The sequence below is a fragment of the Emydura macquarii genome, unplaced genomic scaffold (assembly GCF_026122565.2).
Source record: "Emydura macquarii macquarii isolate MOO-44397 ecotype Brisbane River unplaced genomic scaffold, CSIRO-AGI_Emac_v2 contig_691, whole genome shotgun sequence".
Lineage (NCBI taxonomy): Eukaryota > Metazoa > Chordata > Testudines > Chelidae > Emydura > Emydura macquarii.
In genome coordinates, this window is record NW_027130828.1 from 2,601,457 (window position 1) to 2,627,500 (window position 26,044).

The 26,044-nt window shown below is 40.5% G+C and overlaps 1 protein-coding gene across 4 annotated transcripts in view; it reads right to left on the minus strand.

Moving 5' to 3' along the window:
- Positions 1 to 363: 363 nt before the first annotated feature.
- NEK6 (NIMA related kinase 6) overlaps positions 364 to 26,044 on the minus strand; it is a 106,531-nt gene continuing 80,850 nt past the window's right edge. For all 4 annotated transcript variants that reach the window (XM_067541713.1, XM_067541712.1, XM_067541711.1 and 1 more), the window contains 3 exons: positions 19,548 to 19,642; positions 10,239 to 10,352; positions 364 to 2,800 (listed from right to left, as the gene is read on the minus strand). In XM_067541713.1, coding sequence (XP_067397814.1) covers positions 2,690 to 2,800; positions 10,239 to 10,352; positions 19,548 to 19,642 — 320 coding nt within the window. In that variant the 3' untranslated portion in view covers positions 364 to 2,689. The remainder of the gene's footprint in view (positions 2,801 to 10,238; positions 10,353 to 19,547; positions 19,643 to 26,044) is intronic.

Here is a 26,044-nt window from a genome sequence, read left to right on the forward strand (position 1 = left end):
AGTGGGTTTTTCTGGTTTTCAATGATTGGTTTTTTGCTGGTTTGCCATTCCTTACATACAGAACCAAACAAAAAAACCTTCCTGTCTCATTTTTTATCTGGTCTCTGAAAGGTCATCACACAAGCTGTAAATGAGGAGTGAGTCACAGTTCACCCTGAGGTCTGAAGTACATCTTCAGCAAGTTAGGCCATTCCCTTCTGCGTGGATGCCATGGTCATTAATCAGCTGCAAGTACCTGTACTTTAGGTTGTCAAGATAGGGCTAGTGGAAAAACTGCTACCACTAAGTTCAGTGGCTTCTCCATTTAACAGCTACCAAGTGGTGTCAGGGTCCAGGCTACTTTGCTTTGGAAATACAAAAAAATCAGGCCAGCCTCCACCCTCTACACCAGGACAAAGGTGTTAGACATGACATTTTTAGAAGGCAAAATTTATCAGCAGAACTGAGGTAACTTTGTCATTTAGTCCATTTCCTAACACCCGGAGCTAGATGTAAAATGTTTACATGCCCGAATATTTGACACTGTGCAGAAGTAATTGTAGAGGTGGAGTTGAGGTCAGTCATTTTGTGTTCGTAGGCATAGTGTTCTTTAACACTGGATTCAAATAAATATGGATTTTTTTTTTTTTATTTTTTTTTTACAAAGGAAGTTGTTTATTTTGTAAATCATTGTTTTATTTATCTAAAAATGCACAGTTGCGAAAATTTACCTTTTAAAATACATTGACTTATAAGCACTAATAGATTTTATGTAGCAAGGAAGTGACCAGACTTATCAAAACACTCAAGGAATTTGAGCCTTCTTGACAGTTAAAGAACTCTTATTCTACATTACACCAACAGAGGCAGCGCACAACCATATCGATGAATGTGTAGTTGCCACTATAGTTTAAAGGAAACCTGCAGTACAAAGGTGACCATATTTATTATATTTAAATATAATAAAAGTGTGGCTTCTTGATAAAATCTGAACCTGTCAGCATTGGGAATGAAGGAAGCATTGTGGCCTCTCTCCTACATTCTCATGCTGAGCTGAATATCCTGGCTCCCACAGGCAGGCAACTGGCTGGACTTCCTCGCAAGAAGTATCAGTAAAATGGCATCTTCCATTGAAGTGATACCACCATCATTCATAGCAATACATACCTTGACGTTTCACACCTCAGCCCAGTATTTTGAAATTTAAGTGAACGGAGTTTAACTTGGCACTGTAGTTTTCCTTTAAGTAGTGAGAGTTAGGTTAAAAAAATTCATTCAAAGCATATACATGTATTTAACCCTCTTCCCCAAGTCTATTTCCAAGAGACTTTAAAAAAAAACAAAAAAAAAAAACCACCAAAAAACCAAGGTGGCACAGGCTGTATTTAAAACACGTGAACAACTGTCACCCACAAACATACACTGGAGCAATGGACACTGCATCCTACAGAAGAAACACTAACAGTACAAGCTCATTTCCCCTGTATGTTGTCCTTTCAGAAGGTTAATTGCAGCACTGTGCCCCTGAAGTTAGGTGAAATGGAAACACTTGAACGTGAATCCACGGTGGGTTTCTGAAGCAGTGAATACTTTTCATTGTCACTAACGAAAAAAATCATTGATTCAATGAATGAATTTGGTTGACTGAAAATTTTTAGCTCTTTAAAAAAAAATTAGTCTTTTAAACAAGATGTCTCCTTCAAATCAGCTTGAGTTTCTTATAAAAATTCACATTTTATAAATTAGCTTTCACAGTTTAATAGGTATGGGCTGATCCTTATTTAAAATTACACAAAGCATCTGTCTTATTTCATGCTAAATGTAAATATCTTTACTATGTTTGTAAGAGGTTCTAAAACACTGCTTTGCTTACATTTTATTTATGAATGGCTAAAGTACCATTGGATTTGATAAAAGTATCTTCCCCAAAATAAAACTGGCTTAGCCGAACACTGGTTTTATACTAAAGACTTTTAGCCTAACAAGATTAATGCCAAAGGGGAAAATACATTTATAAAGATAAATTGCTTACAGAAGCAATGCTTTTCAGGTATATGTCAGACTCACCTCACTGGCGATAGCCAAGTTAACAAGATAAATGCATCAGCAAAATATTCACTCTAAATTTTCAGATAAAAAAAATCTTCAAACAAATCTCCCCTTCCTGTTTTTGCAAAGGAGGAAATTAAGCACATAGCTGAATACTTTGAAAATATATGAACTAAAAACTGAAATTGCTATTAACCATGTGCAGAAGAGGCAAAGTAGCAGTTACACAAATTACACAAAATCTACTGCAATTCTTACATAAAGTGATTTCACTGAAGGAATTATTTCAATATTTCACATTACAGTTAAAATAAAGGGGTGTGTCAAAGGCTCAATGAGACACCCTTGTTAATATAATCTATTCTAGATTACACACAACAGTTTTAAGAAAGGACCCTTAAATGATCTACATCTGTAATATGTTGTTGGCTTTTTAAAAAAAAAAAATGCTTGCAATACCTCACAGAATCTTCACTTTAAAGCATGACCACCTGGTAAGAATCCTTGTCAAATAACCTGCAGAAATAATGGAGCATCTTGCTACGAGTGCTCAACTCTCTCACTTGAGTTTGACTAGGCACCGGTCGGTTTCATCTGAGAAATAAAAATTCAAGTAAGACTAAGCTGTGATGGCTTTTCTTAGAGAGTGTTTGCAGATGGTTCAAGTGCTGGAGGTCCAAACATGCATCTGTTTTGCTATTTGGTGCACATAACCAATGTCGGGTCTCTGATCTGGATCAGGATATATGCACATGCTGACCAGTTCCCGTAGCTGAAAAGGAAGGAAAATCACATGAAAATACAATGTACCATGCTATTTCTTTAGGAAAGGGGAAGAGACGGTGTGAATAATAGAGCCCAGTATTGGAGTGTCAACTCCTGTCTTCTCTTCCACTTGCCCTGGCAAATCACGACTTGTATGTTTCCAGCTTCCCTATCTGTAAAATGACACTAGTCACCACCTAGCTAATTAACCTTTATAGCACTGAAGTCTTTTCTGTACCGCGTTAATGCATTTAGTACACACACTCTGTACCCTCCAAAGAGTTTGCAATCTAAATACAAAATACAGGAGGAGAGAGGAGACAACAAACAGTGGTTAATCAGTTACATTTGGCATTTTGTTAGTTTTGAGTTTAATTTTTTCCCCTATGCTTAATGAGTCAAAACCTGGGTGACCCATCAGAGGCAAACAACTAGCGGAGAGAAGTGAACAGCCTGCAGGAGCAGTGCGTGCTTGCTTCGTGTACTGGAGGTGAGACGCTGAATCATGAAGGGGAGGGAGGTGATGAAGGGTTCAGTAAGGCAGGCAGAGCAGGTGAAACATCAGTAGGGGTGAAGTAGGGGAGCAGAGCAGAGGGAGGATAAGGAATTCAACCTGGATGCAAGTGCAGGGTCACAAAATGTCCATCAGGAGGATTTGGATGGAAGGGACAGCATCGGAAAGACCAGAAAATGAGCCCAAAACTGCAACTTGGACCAAGATGACACACAAGACTTGTCAGTGAAGATGGTTTAAAAAGGAAGATTGAGATGGAAGTGAAATGTGGTGTTCAATTTAAGGAAGTTCTGTTCAGGACACACTTCTATATAATGATCCTGCGTTGCATCCTAGCAGCGAATCAGTGGCAATTAGCCAGTTCAAGATTTAATTAAGTTTTGAAAAGCACTTTGAGATCCTTGTATCTAAGATACCAGAGCAATAGCTATCTGAGACACCGCAGCATGACAATGACACTCAATGCCAGGACCTCAATGGAGAAAAGAGATGGGTCACAGATTATAAGTAATAAATAAAATGCAGAAGGACCAGAGTCTCCCTATCTCCCCATCCTCTTTATTGTACACATGAAAGATTGTAGCTTTTAATTACACAGACTCTGAAAGCTGCTCGTACCCCCGAGGCATGGGGAGAAACAGCCTTGAGCCTCTGATCTTCTCTCATCCTCCCAGTAGCCACAGTGCCAATTATTTTAATGGTAATTAAACGCATGACCGTACAGCTATCAGGCACACAGCTTCACTACATTCATTGCTGGATTTACTCAACTGAGGTTTTCACTTCTGAATGGAGCTAGGTCCTTTAAAATGACAATTGTTTCCAGGCCTAAAGCAGATTACAACAGTAGGAATGGTAGCACTGTGGTACAGGGTGAACAGTGATCATGCTTATGAGTGAGGTACACCACAAGGGAAAAGAGTGCCAAAACAAACTAATTAAACTACATGCACTGTGTAGCCTTCCTACAGATCATTCAGGGGATGGCAGTGGTATACTTTGCCATCTCTCCTATAAACTCATTACTAGAGAATCTGAGCGCTAACATCAGTAGTAAAGTCTCTCGTGAACTCCATGGATCCTTTGACTCTCTCTTTTTTGGGATTAAAAACATTGCTTGATGTACGCTATTTCTATCTGATGACAGCTATTCATAAAGACGTAGCATGTGCCTGTACCTTGCATTATAAGATGGAAGGTACCGTGGTAGTTTCAGATAATGCCAAGCTCTTTACTATTATTTTAATAAAAAGTAAGCAGTCAATGTAAAGTTACGTGAAATCAATCTGCTGCCTTTCGGTAGGGTAAATTACGCTACTTGAATTTGGAATGATGGAGAGGCAAAGATTTTCTCCCACCACCATTACAGCAGGCAAGCGCTATATCCAAATTATACGCCGGTCACAGATTAAGCCTTGATAAGCACTGCAAATAAGTGTCTGAGATGCCTTGATCAAATTCCCTTCAGCAGACCGAACAGGGAGTTGGAAATACGGCCAGTACTAGTTTTCTGTTATAGGGAGCGAGGCTCTCACGACAAGGGTATTATGGAGGCGAAGGAGAGGTTTGCCATTGCAGTAGTTCCCAACCTGTGGCCCAGGGGCCAAAAGTGGCCCGCAGGGGCTTTCAAAATGGCCTGTGGCTCCCCTCCCACTGGCTGCAGAAGGGAGCCGCTGCCTAAGGACCGAGAGGGAGCACGTTTCTGCAAGGCTAAAAGACCGGTGCAGGTTCCTTGCTACACCTAAGGGGACGAGATCAGCACTCCCCTCCCCCTGGCTGTAGCAGGGAACACGGCAAAGCGCTGTGCCTAGGTCCATAGGCACTGGGGTCCCTGCTGGAGCCAGAGGGAGGGGAGCATGGATTTTCCATCCCCCTGCTGCAGAAGGGAGCCACTGCCTAGGGACCCAGGTGGAGTACACAGGCCTACGGGATACGTGCGGTTTCCCTGCTGCAGCCAGGGAGAGGTGAGATCAGTGAGGAGGCTCCTTCCGTCTGGCTGCAGTGGGGTGGGGAGCTGCTGGTGGAGACTGGTGGCCCTGCAGGGTTGTAAAAATGATGCGTGTGGCCCTCGAGCCAAAAAGGTTGGGAACCACTGGTGTACAGGATGACTGAGAAACATTCAGCCCCATGGCCTGGGCAAAGGAGAGACTCATCTCAACTCCTACCCCATGCGTGTGAGGATACACAGGCTGCTTTCTCACATCACTCACAGAGAGTGACAATGTTATAGCGGGCTAGAGAAATAACCCTCTGAGGCTGAATCTAGAACAGCCATTCACTCTGGAAGGAGACTGCGTGTATTCAAATACAAAATAACCACGTCACCCACTCCGTCCTCTCTGAATCAGTGACTGCTTCTAGAACAAGCTCTGTCTGGGGCAACGTGTTCTGCAGACTTCTCCCAACGTTTTCAGGACAGACTAGCGTGGAGGCCAGCTCCCTGCACCAGCGTCACTTTATGCTTGGTTGGTTTAGAAGGCCCATGTGCTCCCACCCCGGCCATTGAATCTGAAAACGTCACCATTTGAGTATTTCATACGGTAAGTGCAAGAACTAAAGCGAACACGGTTCACACGATAGTCGTGTTCCAGCATAAAATAATTAAGCTCTTTGTGGCTTCATGTAATAGCAGCAACTCCTATGGTGAAATACGCCAGAGTCAAAGACCTCGCCCTGTGTCAGACTGTGTCAAACGTTCAGTTAAGTGGATGAACGCCATCTGCAGTTCTCTGGGACCTGGTGCTGTTGAGCTTTAAACCATCCTTCTCGCCCTGGATTGTATCACTACACTACACACACACACACTCTTTAGCAGTGCCAGAGGGAAGCAAACAGACAGTAATTGTAAAGACAGGAAACACATCTGTCAACTTACACTAATTCCTACTGCCAGCAGGCATATCCTGAAGCGTATGCTACCATAGCACAGCAAATGGAAATGACTTTTTATGAAGGCTGTCTGGAAAAACAGCACTTTCTAGAACAGTTTACAGGGTTGGTTTTTTTTTTTAAGTTGGTTGCTTAGCAAGAATGCAAACTGCATGAAAACCAGAAGTTCTGGTGTCTCTTCAGGAACACAGTGCCCCTTAAAGCCAAGACCCTACCATGTTTGCGCACACCAGACGGCCAGCATTGAGAGTCTGTTACGGTCAGGAAAATATGGCTGTTCCTTGCTCACCACAGCAGGACAACTGAGAAATAAACCAGTCATTTGTGACAGACTTGCTGACTCACAACTCAGGGTAGGAAGTTGATGCTTAGAACAGATGCTCTCTGAAAGAAAGCGGCGTGGGTGTGTGTTATCCCTCACCTGAAGAGGTGGGTGAACCATTGATTGCACATGTACATCGCTATCGTAATATTACTGTGCATTTGCATTGCCCACAATGGAAGTCAAGCACGACAGCTTCAGGACTGGGTCCTAATAGCAACTTTTCAGCAGTCAGGCTTTGACATTAGTGATGTATTATGACAAATCAGAGGGGACTTTTCATGTGTCTTGGTCAAATTATTTAGTTTTCTTTGGCCTTGTCTACACTAGAGAAGTTGACTGTTAAAATTCATAGATTGCCTGGTGGATCACTGTGATCATCTAGTCTGACCTCCTGTATAAACAGGCCAGAGAATTTCCCCAAAATAATTCCTAGAGCAGATCTTTTGGAAAAAAGATCCAGTCTTGATTTAAAAATGGTCAGTGACAGAAAACCCACCACAACCCTTGGTAAATTGTTCCAGCAGTAATTTACTCTCACTTAAAAACGTATGCCTTATTTCCAAGTCTGAATGTGTCTCGCTTCAACTTCCTGCCATTGGATTGTGTGTGCTAGATTGCAGAGCTGATTATGAAATATTTGTTCCCAATGATTATAGTCTGTAATCAAGTCACCCCTTAACCTTCTCTTTGTTAAGATAAATAGATTGAGCTCCTTGAATCTGTCACTCTGAGGCATGTTTTCTTATCCTTTAATCACTCATGGCCCTTCTCTGAACCCTCTCCAATTTGTCAACATCCTTCCTGAATTGTGGACGCCAGAACTGGACACAGGATTCCAGCAGCAGTTGCACCAGTGCCAAGAACAGAGGTAAAATAACCTCTCTGCTCCTACTCGAGATTCCCGTTTATGCATCCAAGGATCACATTAACCCTTTTGGTCACTGCCTCACGCTGGGAGCTCATATTCAGCTGATTATTCACCAGGATCCCCCAAATCTTTTTCAGAGCCATTGTTTCCCAGAATAGTTTCCCATCCTGTAAGTGTAGCCGACTAGATGTGTGCCATTTACGTTTAGCCATATTAAAACACATGTTGTTTGCTTGCACCTGGCTTACCAACCAATCCAGCTTGCTCTGTATCAATGACCTCCCCTCTTCATTATTTACCCCCTCCCAGTTTGTGTGTCATCTGCAAACTTTATCAGGGATGATTTTATGTTTTTATCCAGTTCATTAATAACAACGTTAAATAGTGCAGGGCCAAGAACCGATTCCTGTAGGACCCCACTAGAAACACACCAATAATGAAGAGCTATTTGGTCATCTTTGTACTCATATGAGACACATCATGTCCACACATACACAAATGCCTACAAGCAATCCAAATACCATTTCGATAAGACTTGGCTCCTCCAGAAGAGATACCAAAAGCCAGGTCTGTGCAGGAGACATTGTGAAAGAGCCCCAGACAAACCTGCGATATGCAAAGTACCTCTCTTCCCCACATTTGTCTGCACCACTACAATTCTACTGCGGACAGAGATCGTTGGCCTATTAGCACAGATGATTCAAACACTCTGCCCAGTGCAGTGGTGGCCTTTTGAAACCCCCCTTCAAACTCCATGTGTAAGGCACTGTGGGATAGGTACCCAGAGGGTACGGACACGGAAATGGCTGGTGTGGACACTGCGTGTACTGTTTGAGTCAAAACTGGCTCTATCCCACAGGTTGAATTAGGAATGGTTCAGCTCTCTAACACAGACGCAGCCTCTACCTGCAGTCTCAGGGAGACAGCACCATGCTAGTCCAGCTGGAGAGTTGCTTCCCTGTGAGAAATGTCATGCTTTAAACACAAAAGTTCAAATTCTGGTGAGCAACGTGAAATCCTCGGAAGTCCCTAAGCGTTTAGTCTCCCGTTAGTGACTGACACCCCCCCCCCCCCCCGGACACACTCATTTCACTAACAGCGCCTTGCTGCAGCCGATTCAAGTCTATATTACAGGAAAAATCTACTGTCTTGGCAGGTTTAGGGGTCTGTCCCCTCCAGGCCTGTGACTCCCATTAACATTAAGGGGAGTTATCTGCATCCAACCAGAGGAGAAATAACCCTGCAACCAGCACACACCGGATTTTTCCAGAAGTGCACACTTCATTTCACAGATGGTGCTGTGTCCAATGGAGCCAGAGCCAGAGCCCAGCTGTTCAGTTTTGTCTAGGACTATTTCCCAAAGCCTCGTGCACAGATCTGGCATAGTACCTTTCCCTTGGAGCCAAATGTCAGCAGCTTAGGAGGGTGTGCAAGTTAACTGGTTGCCAGTTACAGTGCTCTCAACCCAGTTTAATTCATTTTGTTGTGTCTGCTTTTTCCAGCATTTAAGGGCACTGGCATATATAGCGAACATAGGAAGGTGAGGACTAGAGTGCTAGTCACTACATGGGTGCCCCATTTTTTGAATATGCAAAACTGATTTCCAGCTCCATTTGTTTTATGAGCATTCCAACTCCCTCCTCCAGCATCCTGTTACCTCTAACTAGTTAGAAAAAATTCCTTACTCAGTTTTACAGAGTCTCTAATCCCAGGAGAGAGACACACACAGGCTGAGTTGCCTGTATCAGCTACGTCCATTTAGTTTGTTGCTTCCCATCTCTACCAGGCACTTTAGACACTGCTGGGCAACCCGATAGCAAAGATGTGCTGAGCATCACCACAGTCCCTTTACAGGGAAGAACCCTGGAATACACATGAACCGTCTGCTAGCTACCCCTGTACCTGTCTCTCACGGCACAGAGCTCAGGTTCTACTGAAAGAATTGCAAGTTGGACTCTCTCAATTACTCTAACAACTTCCTTTCAAATACTAGGTGGCTATTTCTGAATGAGGAAATGGAGGGGAAGAACTAGTTGTTTCAGGGCGATCATTGCACTCATCATCAGGAGACTTGGCTTCCCATGTGATTTAGGTCCACATGAAATGGATTTGGTGGGCTTCAGTCTAGTTGAAATTTGGCCACATCACAAAAAGAACATAAAAGGTCAATTACAAAAGAAGGGGGGGGAGGGGAGGGTTGCAACTGGATTTAAGCACATTGGCAGAGGTGTGGAGGCAAGCATGCACAGCAGCAACTTGTGATATAGCTGAGTCCAGCTACTGCTTTCCGTCTCTCGCTTTCATAGCAATAAAATTAACCAGACTTTAAAAAGCCCCCATATGGCTCCTGCTTGGATGCTTATTGTACTAGGCTAATCACTTCCCTTCCTCCTTTTAGTATCATTTCCCCCTTGTTATACATTTAAACAAACTGAGGACTTTATAGACTAAACTTAAACACTCGTTTATGGTATGTTATTGGAGGGCGGGGTGTTAGCTTTTCCCCAGGTTTCGTTGTTGTGTTTCGCTAGAGCAGAGGCACTCCCAGTTCAGACTGCTCCTCATTACTGGAAACTTCCTTTTGTCCCCCACTGGGCTCCATTTACTTTGCTGGTGCTTGGATACCATGGTGATAGATGCTTTAGCCAGATATAATTTAATCTAGGGAATCCTATCGAGATGTCCCCAGTTCTTTTCAGGTGTTGGGGGAGGGAGGGAAGTCTACTGCAGATACGGCCAGAAAATACTTTTCCTCCCTCTTTGCCCACACTTTGCCCCACCAAGGGGTCAGTTATTTTACCCCCACTAGTCACCGCTTTCCAATCTGAGCAATCACATGCCCATCTTACCTTTTCAGAATAATGTTCAGCTGGAAGAGGAGGGTAGTCACATTGTTCTATCTTTTGGCAAAGAGAAAACAGATTCATTTTATCTCCATAGAAAGGACTCTGAAGAGCTGCCATCTGTAGAGAAAAATGGAATATAATTTTAAACTGTGAAGGGTTTAGTAGTTCCCAGTACTGCTGATTTGCAATAGCAAATTTTGCTCTGTGACAGTGCACAAATGATTGATATTGTTGCTCTCTAACAGTGTACAAGCTAATGCCGTGGCTCCTCGAGACATCAGTATGATGTACTGCATACCGGCCGCTATCTCATCAGCCCTATGCTGAAGTGGACAGAAGCAAACAAAAGCTGTGTTAGGCAGCAGCAGTTGCACAAAGCACCTCCAGTCACAAAGTGCCCCATCCACATGAGAGGCATGCGATTTGGTATTTGCACAGTGAAGTCAGACCTCTGCCTGTCCCCTATTCAGAAGGTTGGTCCTCCAGTTTACCATGCTGCAGAGACACGCACATACAGGTCAGGCAGCTAAATTGGTTTCCTGGCATCCCCAAGGGATAAATGATAATTCTTGTAACCAAAGAAAACACCCCTGCCTAGCAGAATGGAGATTCAGAGACCAAACACCTCCTACCACTTTCTTCAAATGATCAACGAACACTCATTACACTTTCCTGGTCCTCATTATACAAGAAAAGCTTCTACATTTCCTCTCATCACTGTAATTATTTTTTCCCTAAAATGTCTTAGATGTGGGACTTTGTGGATGTGTAAGAGAAGCAGTTTTAGATGTACACAGAATAAACTGTAAATGTTTCTTAAACCAAGGAAACGAGGTTTCTGTGCTATAGGAAAATTACTGTTCTAAACCAATTGCATGAAGTGGAGTATGATAACCTATCATAAAAATGATAATCTTTTAGAGGTAAAAGCCCTTCCGCCTTTGATGCATATTACTGTTTCAATCTACTTCAGTTACAGCCATGTTCAGAACAGACAGCTCATTTGCTCTCTGTGCCTGCTAAATTTTTAGTGAACTGTTGTAAAAAGTAAATTGACGCTTTCTGGACAACAAGCTGCTACCTAACATTCAAAGTCTTATAAATATGAACATTCCACTTAATTTTTTTTTTTAAATAAAGCAAAGCCATATGTTGCTTAGGGAAGAGGATTCTAAAAAGCTTTTGTAACCTGGCTACTGTGTCTTTTCCTAATCAGCTTATTTTTTCATTTTAGTTTCTTTGATTCATGAGCCCCATATCTCAATTTATTCAAATATACTTTTTTTAAAATGGAGACAAATGGAAGATACAAGCAGCCAGGAAACATGCTGGAGGATTTTTGAGGAGATGCACACATGGTACTGAGAGAGTTTTTACCAAAAAAAAAATATATATATATATAAAATGTAATTAGGTCTCAAAAAGGAAACTGCATCTTTGTGGGAGGAAATCATTTATGCTGCAAATCCTTAACGGAGAGCTCTAAATGAACTTTAGATGCCGAGCCTCACCAGCAACCATGAAGAGATGTGTTTGTGCACTTACAAAATATGGCATGAATAAATAATGCCTATTTAAAGTAAACATTTTGAGTGAGTACCTTTTTGCTATCTCCCTCACTCTTTCTCTCAAACCACGATTCAAAAACAGCAAACTCACAACCCAGAGCATGTTCCGGTCATGTGAGGCACAAGCCCAAGACTGTCCACCCTTACACAACTGTCTCCAGGAGCAGTAACAAATGAAATTCGCCATTTACATATTAAGGAACCAATAGTACTAATAAGAATCATCTTCAAAGGGAAAGCCCTGAGCTGCAGGGAGGCTCAGTAAGCAAGAGGCATGTCACCTCAGCGTGCAGCCCACACGGTGCCCCATCTGCTTATTACTCCATAACGTTGTTCAAGCGCTTCTTGTCACTCTCACTAACTGTCATCAGCCACACAACACCACAGCGTAACACCCCTCCTAAGGCAGTGTTACTGGATAATGGCTGATATGATCTACTCTGTTTAGGAGATCTTTTAAAACCACTTTGCCGCAAGCTACATCAAAATGGCAAGCTTTTCGTATTAACGCCGGCTGAAGTCGGTGCTTCTCGATGGTTTTAATAGGGGGCTATTTGATAATTGTTAGTCTTCTGCTCTTTATCATGCACTCTGAAAGCTATCCAAAAAATATCATTCTTGTTGCTGACACACACAGCAAGCTCCCAGCAGTACTTTAAAAAAACAATCAACACAAGACTCTGCTCTGAAATTCTATAGTTTAGATACATTGGCAGATTATTAGTGATTTGAGGACAGATGTGAAGTGCATAACTGCATCAGGTTTTGAAGACATTGCATTTGGGCTTGCTCTGTGCAGTTAATATAAGGATTTTAACTCAGTCAAACCTCACCAATACACAAACCAGATCATTCTCACAACAAAACTGGTGGACTCACTCCACTTCCCAGCAAAGATTTTTTTTTTTTAAAACAGCAGGATTCTGCAATGCATTTTACTAAGACTTCACTCATATATAAAATATGTCCCATATATTAGCAAAGCAGGACGAATAATTACAATTCAAGTATACTTTCTAAAATAAAAGGACTACGTACATTTTCTGGGGCCGTCGCCACATTTTTTATTGTGTACATCACTCGCTAATTTGCTAGATATTAGTGGAAATGAGTTCCATTGCCAATTTAGAGAAACCGTTCCTCTGCTCTGTGGGGATATGTTCCTCAAAATGAAACATGCTCAGAAGCACCCAAACATTTGTAATGAATGATGAACTATTATGAAAAAAAGTTAAATACGCAGAGAAAGATTTGACTATTTTCTGCTAGTGCTGTTGTCTAAGGACACTTCATGATGCATTTTCAAGTTTAAAAATTTTTCAGGAAGTTCTTCACGGTTTCGTATGTCAGATGTCCAAACATGCCTACAAATGGCAACTCAGGCTGGGATTTCAAAGTACACAAAATTACTCTGAAATTCAATAGATGTTGGGTGCCCAATTCCTGCAAGCTCTTTCAAAAATCCCAGCTTCATTTTTCTTGTAGATTTCCAGCTGTAGCTACTTTGTGTAATTAGGAATTAGGAATGTAGTTAGGAATGTTTGCAGGGCTGAATTTCACCATACCAATGAAATCTAACATCATGTCCCCCTGTAGCAGGAAGCTAAATATGCCTTCTGAACAGACAGCAACTGCAGGCTGGGAGATCATAAGCAGCATACAAGATGCACACAAATAAGAATCTTTAGTTAGCATCTACTTTGTATCTTTTTGTGATTCAGAGTTTAAGAAGATATGGTGTAAATTAATAATCTGTGAAATGTCATCAGTGGTAAGTAGTATCTTCAAAGAGTAGCAAACTGGCATTAGTAATTTAAAATAAAAATAGGGAGCATAGATTCCATAGTTTCTCTGAGATATGGTGGTGATGTGTGTGTTAGAAGTATAAAGCAGAATCAGGAAAACATTAACCAAAAGCAAACAAGATGGTCTCCTAGACTTCAATAAAGAGTCAATAATTCCTGGAAATCTGAAGATCTCTCAATTCCAATTAAAATTCCTTTCTATAACTAGTTACACAGTCATATGCAAAGCAAAACAAAAAACGAGCACAATACTCATTTCCTTTTTCAGACTGGCAAATAGAAAATTAAAACTGAAAAAGAAGACACCTTATACATTCTGACTAAAACGGCCACGAATGTGAGCTGGAGGGTTATGACTGCAGGCATTCCAAATGCATTGCTAATAACAGTTTGTGATGACGCATTTGGGTTTGCTTTTGACATCTTGGTTAGAACAATTACGGCAGAGTGGCCGGATCTCCATTTAAAATTGACCACCACACCGCATGACTGGTTTAAAAAATATGAAATCCTGTTTGTGTTTAAATTGACCATCTTGTTAAAACTGCTAAAGCCATCACTTATGGCTACATTCTGGAAACTGAGAACTTATTTTTATCCCCTCCAAGTTATCTTGATGACAGTTTTCCAAGGGAAGTTGGGAATGAAGACACACGTCCCTCACTATTTTGATAAGATTTAATAAAAAATCACTGTGTGATTATAAATGTCACAGTAAGGTGGTAATATACGACATAACACCACGCTCCCCCCAATATTATTCAAGTGAACTCCAATTGACGTGCATGTCTCTGAAGATAGTTTGTACATTAAATCTCTCTTGAATTTATCTACACAATGAAGCCTGGAGAGAGGTATCAGAAATGATTCATAACCAGCCAAACATGGTTATTTCCCCACTTTTCAGCCCAATGGAAAAAAAAAGTTTTTTATTACAAAAAATTGGTACGAATAAGATAAAGATCCTTCAAAGAGATGCAGATTTGATTTTTAATTTTTCAAATATCTAAAAAAAGTTTAAAATGTCAAGTAACATTTTATTCACTGAAACCAAAAGGTAAGTGGCCAATATTTCTTGCAATGTCAAAATATCAGATCTTGTCCACAACTGAAAGGGTTTCGTACTTAGACAGCACGTACAAAAATGCTTTATAAGCCATATCTTGCACACACATTCTTATTCTATTACCACCACAAAAGCATATTTAGTTCCCAAGTAAGCCAGCATGCTAGGACACTTCGACTACTGTGCCATGATGGAACCCTACTGTACAGCAAAACCGTATCTTAGCACAAGGCTCATACTTCTCTCCGAACAAAATCTGAGATCTTCCCTACAGCAGAGCTCGTTAGGAACACACTCAGAGCAGTCTGATCAAGAACTCACTTTGAACACTAAACAGCAACAGGGCAGCAACATTTAACTTGTGCTATAGGAAATATTGCTCGTCACCAATAGGGCTAATGGTGCAAATAAAAAGCATCAAAGCCGCACCTGAACAAAGCCTTCACTGGAATGCTCCGTTTCAGGTCAAATCTGAACAATTCCAGCTACAGTTCATGTAAAAAATAAATTACATTCTTAAGAGCCCAAGGTTCCTCCACGATGAACCTACAGAGAGTAGTCTCTGGGATGCATTTTAGGTGATGGAAACACCATACACATCCATCGTGTATATTGCTAGATTCTTTAGGTTCCATGCATGTGAAGCAGCAGGCTTTTTAAATTGGTTTATAGATTCATAGGCTGTAAGTCCAGAAGGGACCAATGTGTTCATTTAGTCTGATCTCCCATACAACACAGGCCATAGGACATCACTGAATTAATTTCTGTTTCAACTAAAGCACATTTTATAGAAAAACTTCTAATCTTGATTTCAAAATTTTCAGTGAAATCCACCACAACCAGTGATAAGTTGTTTCAATATTTAATTACCATCACTGTTAAAAATGTGTGCTTTGTTTCCAGTTAGAATTTGTTGCTGCTGTTGCTTTAGAACTATGAATTCAAAGTCCTTTGTATTCCTTTCCTAGAGGTCGTATGAATTTAAGTGTGGGCCCAGGAACACTTCACTCAGCTGGACTGCATTTCCACAATTGTTTTTGATAAAACGCTTGACAAATGTGAGCCTTGAACCTAGCTGCTGCTTTCCTCTTTTTCTGGTCCTAGGCTACCCAACAGTGGTGTTAGCACAGCTTTTTTATTAGGTTAAAAGCTCTCTTTCCATGTGGCCACATTGCCCTGAGTAGGCTGTATGCTCAGGGCAGCTTTTGGTACATCTTAACGTTTCTTAAACACATGCTAACGCACACCTATTTCCTCATGTTAAATAGATACTGAAACGGTGCAATTAGCCAATTGGCAGGATTTTCTAGCTCCAACAGAAGTGGTTTCTTTTATGAGCTTGTACTGTTTTAAAGCTCCATTTTATTTATTGATTGATTGACTGCAGAACACTTTTCCCTCTATACAAATATTAATTTGGCAACTGCTTTTCTTGTATGGATGACTCTCAGATTCAGAGATAAAATCTCCTTTAAGACCTTAGGCCTGCTCTGTACAAACCCCAGCTGAAAGGCACCCTCACAATGATTTTAGATGCAAAATGGCTCTGCCTGATTTGCTTCCACTTTCCTGGCAGCAGTGTCTAACTGTCTAACCAACCTCCCTCGGCCCCCATGCTGCCTTACAAGGTCCTCCTGCCACACTGTCTCCTGCTCCAGCCTGTGGATGAGACGGGACAGAGAGAGACCAACAACTGGCAGGACAATTTGTGAGAGGAGCAGCCAAGGAAATTACCCTTCTACATTACCTGCTTTCTGGCTCAACGTAGTCAACAACAGCCAGGCCAGAATTGTTTTTCCTGTTGTTGGCATTATCTGGCAAAGGTCTGGCAGTTCCCTATTGACCATGGTGCACAGCATCAGACCTTTGTGTGTCCTTATCCCACCCCTCTAATCTCCAGTGAATTTCAGACACAAGTCACTGGGTGGGTGATATGCTACTCTATCATCCCTGTCCAAGCAAACCTACTTCTCAGCAGGTCCAGCAGCTCTTTGTGTTAAGACCACCAAGACCAATCCTGGGCCTTTATATTCACTGTAGCCATTCAGGGCATTTGTACTGAATCCAGCATGGTTGTTTTTCCATTAACTAAACCCTGTGGCATGTCTCCTACCCAGGACAGCAGGTAAACACGCATTAGCTGTTGAAGGAGCATCTGCATTTTCTTTATGTGGAAAGAAGCACTTCTGCTGGGCATAGGACAGTGTTTAGATACCAACGTGACAGGCACCTAAGAAACAATATGCACACAGATTTGGCCGAGAACACTTTTAGGAACAAATACCAAAGCCATAATTGCATCTAAGCAGACTGTTCTGGAGTTCTCACATGTGAGAAGCAAAGAGCTGTTAGACTCAAGCAGCGCTACGCTACTCCCAAAGGGTGCTTAATCCCTCCAGCAGGATTGTATTGATTTATTTCATTGACTTCCCAGCACCAATATTTCTCTCTCTAGATGCACACCACACAGCACTTTCACACTCTGCCAACAAATAAATCAGCACCTATTGAACTGTATGACTCAGGCTTCGTAATATACTAATGACAGTACGTTACCTTGTTAAACAAGCATTTAGCTACACTAGATTAGTATATTCTTCCCAGCAGTAAACAAACAGTAACAAACACTTAAGTCTTGTTGGGAAAAGCATTGTGTAGTTTGCTTTTAAGATTATTTTTTCTTAAAGAAAAAATAGTCATCAAAGGTTTGCTTCATTGTCTAGTTTAAGCAGAAAACCTCTCTAATGCTGTTGTAGTCTCTGATCGATTATGCCAGGCATTTTTTATTTGGTTTTCTCTTCTTTCACGATTGTGAAAAGTTGCAATGACAAACGTTATTTCATTTTGACAATCTTTTAATTCACTCGGAAGACACATCTGTCACGCTGGCTGGATTGGGGGGAGGGAGCATTTAGTATATTGTTTGACTTCAGTATGTCAAAATTGTAGTAATTCATGTAAGATATACCATGTCAGGTACTGTTAGAAAGGCTGTAATGTGCTAAGTAAGATGATGATGTTTATGTTCATGTGTTGGGTGTGTAATGCAAGTTATGGATATGTTTGAGATATCTGTATTTCAAACTGTGCTGTCTGGGACACATCCCAGACAGGATGGCTGCAGAACAATAGCCTGCTTAATGGCCCATTAAGACATTCCCAGGTGTGAGGGGCCCAGGGAGAGAAGCCAGGGATATACCTGATGAGTCACCAGGACTTGCCCATGTGACTCTGGACTCCATTTTGGTTCCTGTGAAATTCCACAAGCAGCATGGCAAGGGCCAGAGGGTATATAAGGCAGAAGCCTCGGAATCCATTTTGTCTTCAGTCGGGTTCAGCTTTCAGCCACCTATCTACCTCTGGATCAAGTCATCTGCAACTGAAGCTGTGTAACAAAGGACTGAGACCCATCCAGGTACTGGATGGACACCAGAGGGACTATACAAGCCTGCAAACTCCACAATTCTTCTAGAAACCTGATGTATATGGACTTTCAAATCATTTGTATGTATCTGATTGCTTTAATCCTTTAACATTTCTCTTATTGTTTGTTCCTTTCTTTTTATAATAAACCTTTAGTTTTAGTTATTAAAGGATTGGCTGGCAGCATGGTATTTTGGGTAAGATCCAAACTTATATTGATCTGGTACTGTGGCTGACCCTTTAGGGTCAGGGGGAACCTTTTTGATAAAGAGCATAGAGTTTAAATAACTGGTCTCTTTACTGGACCTAGTGGCCGATTGGGAGCCAAAGACTGAAAATGCAGTAAAGGGGACTGTGTGTATTTGTGTACTGGCTTCTTGATAACCAATGTGGGGAATCAGAAGCACAGTTTGTGGCTGGTTGGGAAGTCTGACTTCAGTATCACCCACCAGTGCTGGGAGAATCTGCTCTCCTTTTGCAGCCTGCCCTGACCTTGGCATTATCAGGTGGCTACCCTAGGCACAGAAGGGTTACAATAGCCATGACACTTAAGCGTCCAAAACTTTGAAGTTGCACTGGATGAAACTTTAACATTAGAGTGGGTTCTTTATTGAATTTTTTTTGGGGGGGAAGTCTTACCACACACTTTCTAAATTTTGGCTACACGCTTTCACTTGAACTCAAAGCTGTTTCATACATATATAATGTAACCTTACCATTCATTTAAATGAATACAAAATTTTCATGGGTCTCAAATACCATTACTTGATCATCTTTCTGAACACTTTAAAAGTCTAATGGCGTTGCATTTTTACAAAATCACAGTATTGTCATTTTAAAAGAGTAATTTTCTTCTCAAACTTAATATATCTAGTACGTAGAACACATTAAATATGTAAAACTGCATGTAGTTAACACTAAGGATCTCTGCTTTGAAAAACTATATTCTTACATGGTTTTGCATGGCTTTAAACACACTTTTAAAAAAAAATCTAACTAACTGCTCTCAGTGGGAACGGTAAATTCATTCAAAATCACCGTAGTTTTCTTCACCACCCTGCTCTTTACACTAAATTACACTCAAATGACATGTACTGTCTTTAAAACAAACCTAGTATTTAGGAAAGAGCTCTGAATGTGCTCTTCCAATAACTGCCAAGCTTATAGGAGTAAAGAATGAGGAAATTGGCTTACTGCTGTCTATATCGCCAGCATTTACTGTGATTCACTAAACCAGCTTTGAATAAGCACTCTGGTGTCCAATAAAATCTGTTTAATATCTTTTTTTTTAAATATTCAAAGAGAACTCAAGATAGCTAATATTTTATAAAGTTCCTCAGGAATCAGATGTAAACAGGTTTGAGTTAAACTGTATATTCTAAATTCATTCCTGTTTTCTTCTATTATGTGCTTGGTTTATGCAAAGTTGAAAAAAGTTAGAGATGCTTACCTCATACAATAAACAGCCCAAAGACCAGATATCAGATTTAAAGTTATAGCCATTTTCATGTATTCTTTCTGGGGACATATAGTATGGAGTTCCCACTGTAACAAAGCAAGCAAAAAAACAGGAATTATCTTCCTAGAGAGCAACAGAATTTGACCTATAGGAAGTACAGATGTTTATCTTTGTGAAGAGCAATGGTTCTAGTAAAGCTGGCAACAGGACACACGGGAGGTGGGTTGTACAATTTGGAAACAAGCTATGGTTTCCAAAGACTATGGAAGAAATATATTTTAAAACCACAATAAGGCAAAAAAAAAAAATCAGATAAAGAACAGACGAGCATTACTGTGATAATTTTCTGTCTTTTGAACTCTGAGGAAAACTATCTTCTTTTCCACCCTTCTGAGCACTTTTGGAATGTATTGCTTATAAAGAAAAACTATAAATGATCACTCTCCACTCGGTTCATTCAACAGCACATGAAGCTGCAAGTTAGATGTCATGAGCATTCACTACTAAAACAGGAGTCCTGTGACAGCATATCAATTGAATATGTTCACTTGACACACACTGCAGTAGCTGTATGACAGACCAGCTCCAAATATGATAAGATACCTTTCCTCTAACTAGCTCTTTGAGATCTCAAGAGACCATTTGCTGAAGTGGAGAAATAGTAGTAATAAACTCAACATCAGGTAGGTATTCAAAACTTTTCTGAAAGAACCAAGATAATCTATGAAATTCCAGAATGTAAAACTCTTTTGCAACTCTCAGTCATATTAGGAAGTATGAGCTTTCAATTGTTTCAGAAGTCTGAATTTTCTAAAGATAAATTTGCCAGGGCATTTTGGACAGCAGTTTGAAATAATTATTAACAAATTCTTTGTACCAGTGATATTAATTTTTAAGCCAAATTAGCTTAGTGGGACTGAAAATACAAGATACCCTGATATTCTTTATTACGTCCAATAATCCACAGATACTTCATCTATAAAAAAACATCCAGAGTTCAGTTACTATCTTTTATTCTTTTTCTGCTTGTCCAACCCTTTGTTAATTGTTCTTTTTCCTATCTAACCTTCCACTAATAACCTTAAAATGGCAAATGTTAAATTGCCTCTAATGTTAAATCCACAATTTCTTTATTCAAAACTCTGGCTGCAAACAAGACTTTTGAGCAGGTGTAAGACAGTGGGTCTTTCAGGTGCTAGAAAACATTCTAGACCACGGAGAATTAAACAGAAACAAAGTCTAGAAATAAGTGTGAAAGTTGAAAATTAAAGGGATGGAAGTACTAGTAGTTCAAAGCCCATGCTGTCCCACACTTGGGCCAAGTAATCCACCATCTCTGCAGTCTTCCTCATACGAACAGTGAAACAGTTGCATGCAATTTAACTGTAGAGTAAGGGTGGTGATTGATTGAGTTACCTCTGAAATCACAAAGTTCTAGCACTCTTGACATAGATAGATGTGTTACTGTGCTGAAAGTCCGTGTTGTCACACAAGTGTAATTCATAAAGTCAAAATGGCTGAGAACTAAAAAACTGGATGGTAACACACCATGAATCCCAGTAATGATCAATCCCAATAATACTCTAAACAAAAAGTTTTCAACCATGCTTGTAACCATGCAGTTCACACTGACTCATCAGATATTCTAGGCTGCAGAGTGACAATCCCTGGATTCTTCTTACACAGATTCTACTGTGAAGTGCCTTCTTTTACTGAAACAAGCTGGGACATGTGGTAGCTAGCTATTCCAGCTAGGGACCAATTACAATCTCCCAAATATTTTAGGTTACTGAACTAGCCAATGCATTTCACAAGCCCATAATTTCTAGCTCACACCTTCTATTACTTTCCTACGTCACCTGGTTCCCAGGGAATAACATCTTTCTAATTAGGTGTTCATATCTGCTTACATTCTGAGTTTGTAAAAACCTTCCCTTGGGCAATTTTGGCCATATTCATACCTGATTAACTTCACTGCCTTCAATTTGGCCCTATAGATACAAACTTGCTCCATCACCCTATTAATCAGTTTCCAAACAATTTGAATTTTGTAGGACTTTAAGGTCCTGCCACGTGAATGGACAATTTCCTGTCACATGGGCCAAAAGGAATCCCATTATTCACCCCTTGACCTGTGCAAAGGAACATGGGACAATTCAAGTATGTGCCACAGGCTTTCACTAACCCTTCTGTAACAGAAGCATGGCAACACAGGCATACAGATGCCATGGTCTTCCTTGGGGAACTTCTAGGGCACAAATGGGAGAGGTCTGTGCCTTTGGTGCTGAAGGCTCCAGATTGGATCCCTGCTGATAACAGAGATATCTAGCTATCTGTATGTGTATTTATCTATAGGTCATTACATGTTCACCCCGTACCTCCATTTTACCTTCCTGTCTCTCGTACACACTGATTCCTACCCTCCCTTCGAACCTATGGCTGCAGCATGGACCCCCTGCGGCCCTATGGCTTTGATCACCCGAGATGGTCATCCATTAGAAAAGTGTTGGTGAATGATGCAGCATGCACCCAACTCCACATAGCACTCCCAGCTGCTTTCAAGACTCACGTGGCTAGCCTCTAGCCCAAGTTTCCCCATAATGTACAGCAAGTGTTGAAGTCTACCAGTCTGCCAAACCCTAGCCATTTAAATCCTGGGCTATTCACAAGAGGAATGTTTTAATATACTAAGCACATGATCAATGCAGGAACCCTCCGATCTGTGTGACTCATATAAAAATAGTACAATGAAATGAACTTACTCCATGAGTATGAAACGTATGAGGTTATTGGATTAACTCATTACGGTTCTGACAGTCAGAAAATATACTGAGTAACACGGGAAGGAGGATTGCTGTACTTGATGGGATCACTCGTGTGGTACATCGTGTCTAGTATTCCGCCTCTGGCGGTGGCCAGTAACAAGTTATCCTATATCTCATCACCTTAGTTTGCATTTATAGTTCACTCAGATAAGAAATTATATGAATCTGCTGTTATGTATCTCTGGCTGGAAATTTAATCTGCATAAATTCATCATAGGTACATATATTGTGAGAGGGAAAGTGACTTTCAGAAACTATCACAGCTACATGCCTGTCTGCAAGTCTTTCCCCATTACAGCATCAGTTATTAACCCAGTATCTAATACCCAGTCTAGGAATAGTCCAACATAGATCATGACCCAGCTTTGGCCTGATTAGCTTCCTGTAAAAGGCTGCTGCACATGTGATAGAATGGAGTACTCTCATTAGTTAATAAACCTTTTAATGAACTGCATGGAGTGACATAACAGGAGACAACGGAATACTGTGAGAGCAGACAGAGCTCAGATTAAAAAAAACACCTCTTACGGCTCTTCTCCTATTTGCATGTAAAATGCATAGAGTGGGCCAACTGAGCCCTTTACATAATTCCTGTATACTTTGCTATTTTCTGTAAAAAATAATTGCACTGGACAAACATCATTCACACATTTTTTCTGTTTAAAAATATGCAACTGCAGCAGAAACTCAGTTATTCATTCTCTGAAGATCGTTGTGAAGGGTTTACATAATTCTCCACTGAACACTGATGTATAAGACACTTCCCTGCCTCTTCCTTCTCTATGCTTCTCCTCTTCTCAGATCTACTAAGAAAGTACTGTAAGAAGCCAGAAAGAATGCCAGCCCATTACTGTCTGTAATTAATGGAGTTCATCTGAGTGAATTCCAGATCATACAGTTGGTAGGAATAAACTGGGGGAACGTTTACACTCTTATTCCCATAAGTCTCTGTGTGTCAGAATGCTTTGGTGCCACTGGTGGCCTACAGCCTTAAGTGTTCTTGAAATCAGTTGTTCTGGGTCACTGCATGACAAGCTCACAGTAAATAACAGGGTAGGTTTGAAAGTTATGGCCTTGCCTTCCATGTTAGTATGGGTCTGTTTGGTAGGCTTTGTTCAATTTAAAATTGTCTTTTCGAATAATGCCTGAAAGCGACCTTCGATCAAGGCAGAATGACAGTGTTTATAATACGGATGAATGCGTCATATTCCTTATTTGATTTTTGTGCATTAGGCTGTTCCATTATATTAAATAGGTTTGTGGGGCAGCCCACGCCTGAACTGATTCTATAAAGTCTACTTTGCACATCTACCTATCATTACTGTAGTGTTGTCAGCAAATATACGAACAAGCAGGTCTCTGCATTTCAAAAATGATACATTAATTTTTAAATAAGTGTCATGATAAAAGACTGACAAGCCCAATTCTCTTTATGGCCTGTCCAACATTATGTGGGAATCTCCTGTAATGAGCATCTTCTAGAAAACTGCACAAGGCTTCCAATTTAATCAGCCAGGGCTCACCAATGCATTACATTAGTCAATTTGACAAGAATAGTCTAATCGGAGACTATTAATCAGAAACTTTCTTTGGCATTTGCCCTGCTGAAAATACCAAATATTGTTCAGATTCAATATTAATCACCAGCTGGTAGAGTAATGTCTCTTAAGTTACAAAGGTCACAGAATAGTGGAGAAGATTATGACTCAAGTCAGCATCTTCCCATTCTATCTCCGAAAATCTAAGCACTTCTCTTGAACATTGCCATACTTGTGTGATATCAAACCAACACTTATTCCTACTATCATAGGTACTGTATTTGCTACAGCTAAACCACCCAAGGACACCAGAACATTTTTGCTCGTTAATAACATCCAAGTGAAGGAGAGGCTGATTCTTCAACAGGATTATGAGTAGCTAGCCCATTTGTTTCCCGCATCTCAAAAATATGTGCAAAGGCAGCAATGTAAATTTAAGAGTCAAATTCCCTGCCTCTCAACTAGTCTTTGAGTCAAATAGGGACCGCGTGATTATGGAAGTCAACTGGGAGTAGAAAGACTTGAGTTCTTTTCCCAACTGTGCCACTGAATCGCTTTGGAACAAATGAGTAGGTCACTTCTATGCCTTGGTTTCCCCTTCAGTAATGTGGCAGTGACAATGCTCATCCATCCAATGTAAAGCACTTTAAGATAGCGTGAGGGGAGTCTTCTGTCATTATTAAAATCACCATTGCTGGCTTCTTCGTTTTAATGTAGGGTTGTTTGTTTTAACTTTTCGCACGCTGAGTTATATCAGAGTTCCTTCCTGTGCAAAGACAATGTATTCAGGGATTAGAGTTCCCTATGAAACTGTTTCCTGGCTCTTCACAAACTGAAACAAAGGCAAAATCTAATTCATACTTTTAGGTTCTTCTTTTATTCTTTTCTAATTCATAGAGTTTAAAACTACGGTACTCGACACTCTCCTGTGGCCATGTTCTCTCACAAAGCTTTTCCATTGCCTTCAGGCAGATTGTCAGACTGAAGAAGGTGCACAGGGTTTCAAAATATTTTAGAGGGTTTATGTGATATTTAAAAATATAGAAAATTAAAGTATCTACTTGAAATTGGTCAATCAAACTCCAGAGTCACAACTGGCTGTGATATAAACTGAAAGGCAATTTGACAAGGAAAGCTGCTATTGTCTCACATTAGACAGCACCTTCCAGCTAATCTTTAATACTGAACTCAACAGTATTTCTGAATCTATCACTTTGCTTTCTCCCAGCAGGGAATAGAGTTCTGAATATGAAAGAAGAACCTAACAAATTCTGACCTTTATAGTATCTTTACACAGTATTCCCAGTTTCAAATCAGGAAATATCAGAGTACAACATGGGCCTCAAAGGGGTAAAACTGATTAAAACATTCCTTCATTCCAGAGATGTTCCCGCTCTTGTCAAAACAAACTTTGCAAGGTTCTGAAATACTTGTGGTTTTTTAAACATGTTCATTACATTTGAAAAGGCAAAGACCATGCCTCAGAAAACTCAGATGCCATACAGACAGGTCTAACTTATTTTAAGGCATTTTTCAAATTAATAGTAAAAAATGTTCAGGATTGTTATCTTGCCATTGATACGCAGGACATATATTGAAGTGTCCACAGTGCCCACAGAGTTAGAAAGCCACTTTTTAATATGGTTCAAGCATAATATCTATTTAGTACAAATAAAATCAAGTGAAGACCCACTTCAAAGAGGAAATCAGCACCCACAATTCTGAAATGACTCATCTCTCAAGATAAGCCTGTAAATTACTACTTAGGAGAATTTACAGCAACCCTAAGAAGGAGTCTAGTCACCACATTGTTACATGAGGGTCTAAATGCCAAACAAAAGTTTTCATACTTGGGTGCAAACTTACTGGAAAGAATCTTCATCTTCCTATTGAAAGGCACTGACCTCTTACTTTTGTAAGCTACTATTAAGATTTTTAAGACAGTTCACCTGTTCCTAGTCCTTTGTAATCTATTGGAACCTTAAGAAACTATAAACACCCAATAAATTTCTCCTATTCTCAATCATCCAGGATAAACCTGGTCTGCAATAATGAAAGTGTTCTACCGAGATTGGATGCAACACAGTTTTTATACTGTTACAAGAAAAAGAAAAATCCAACAACG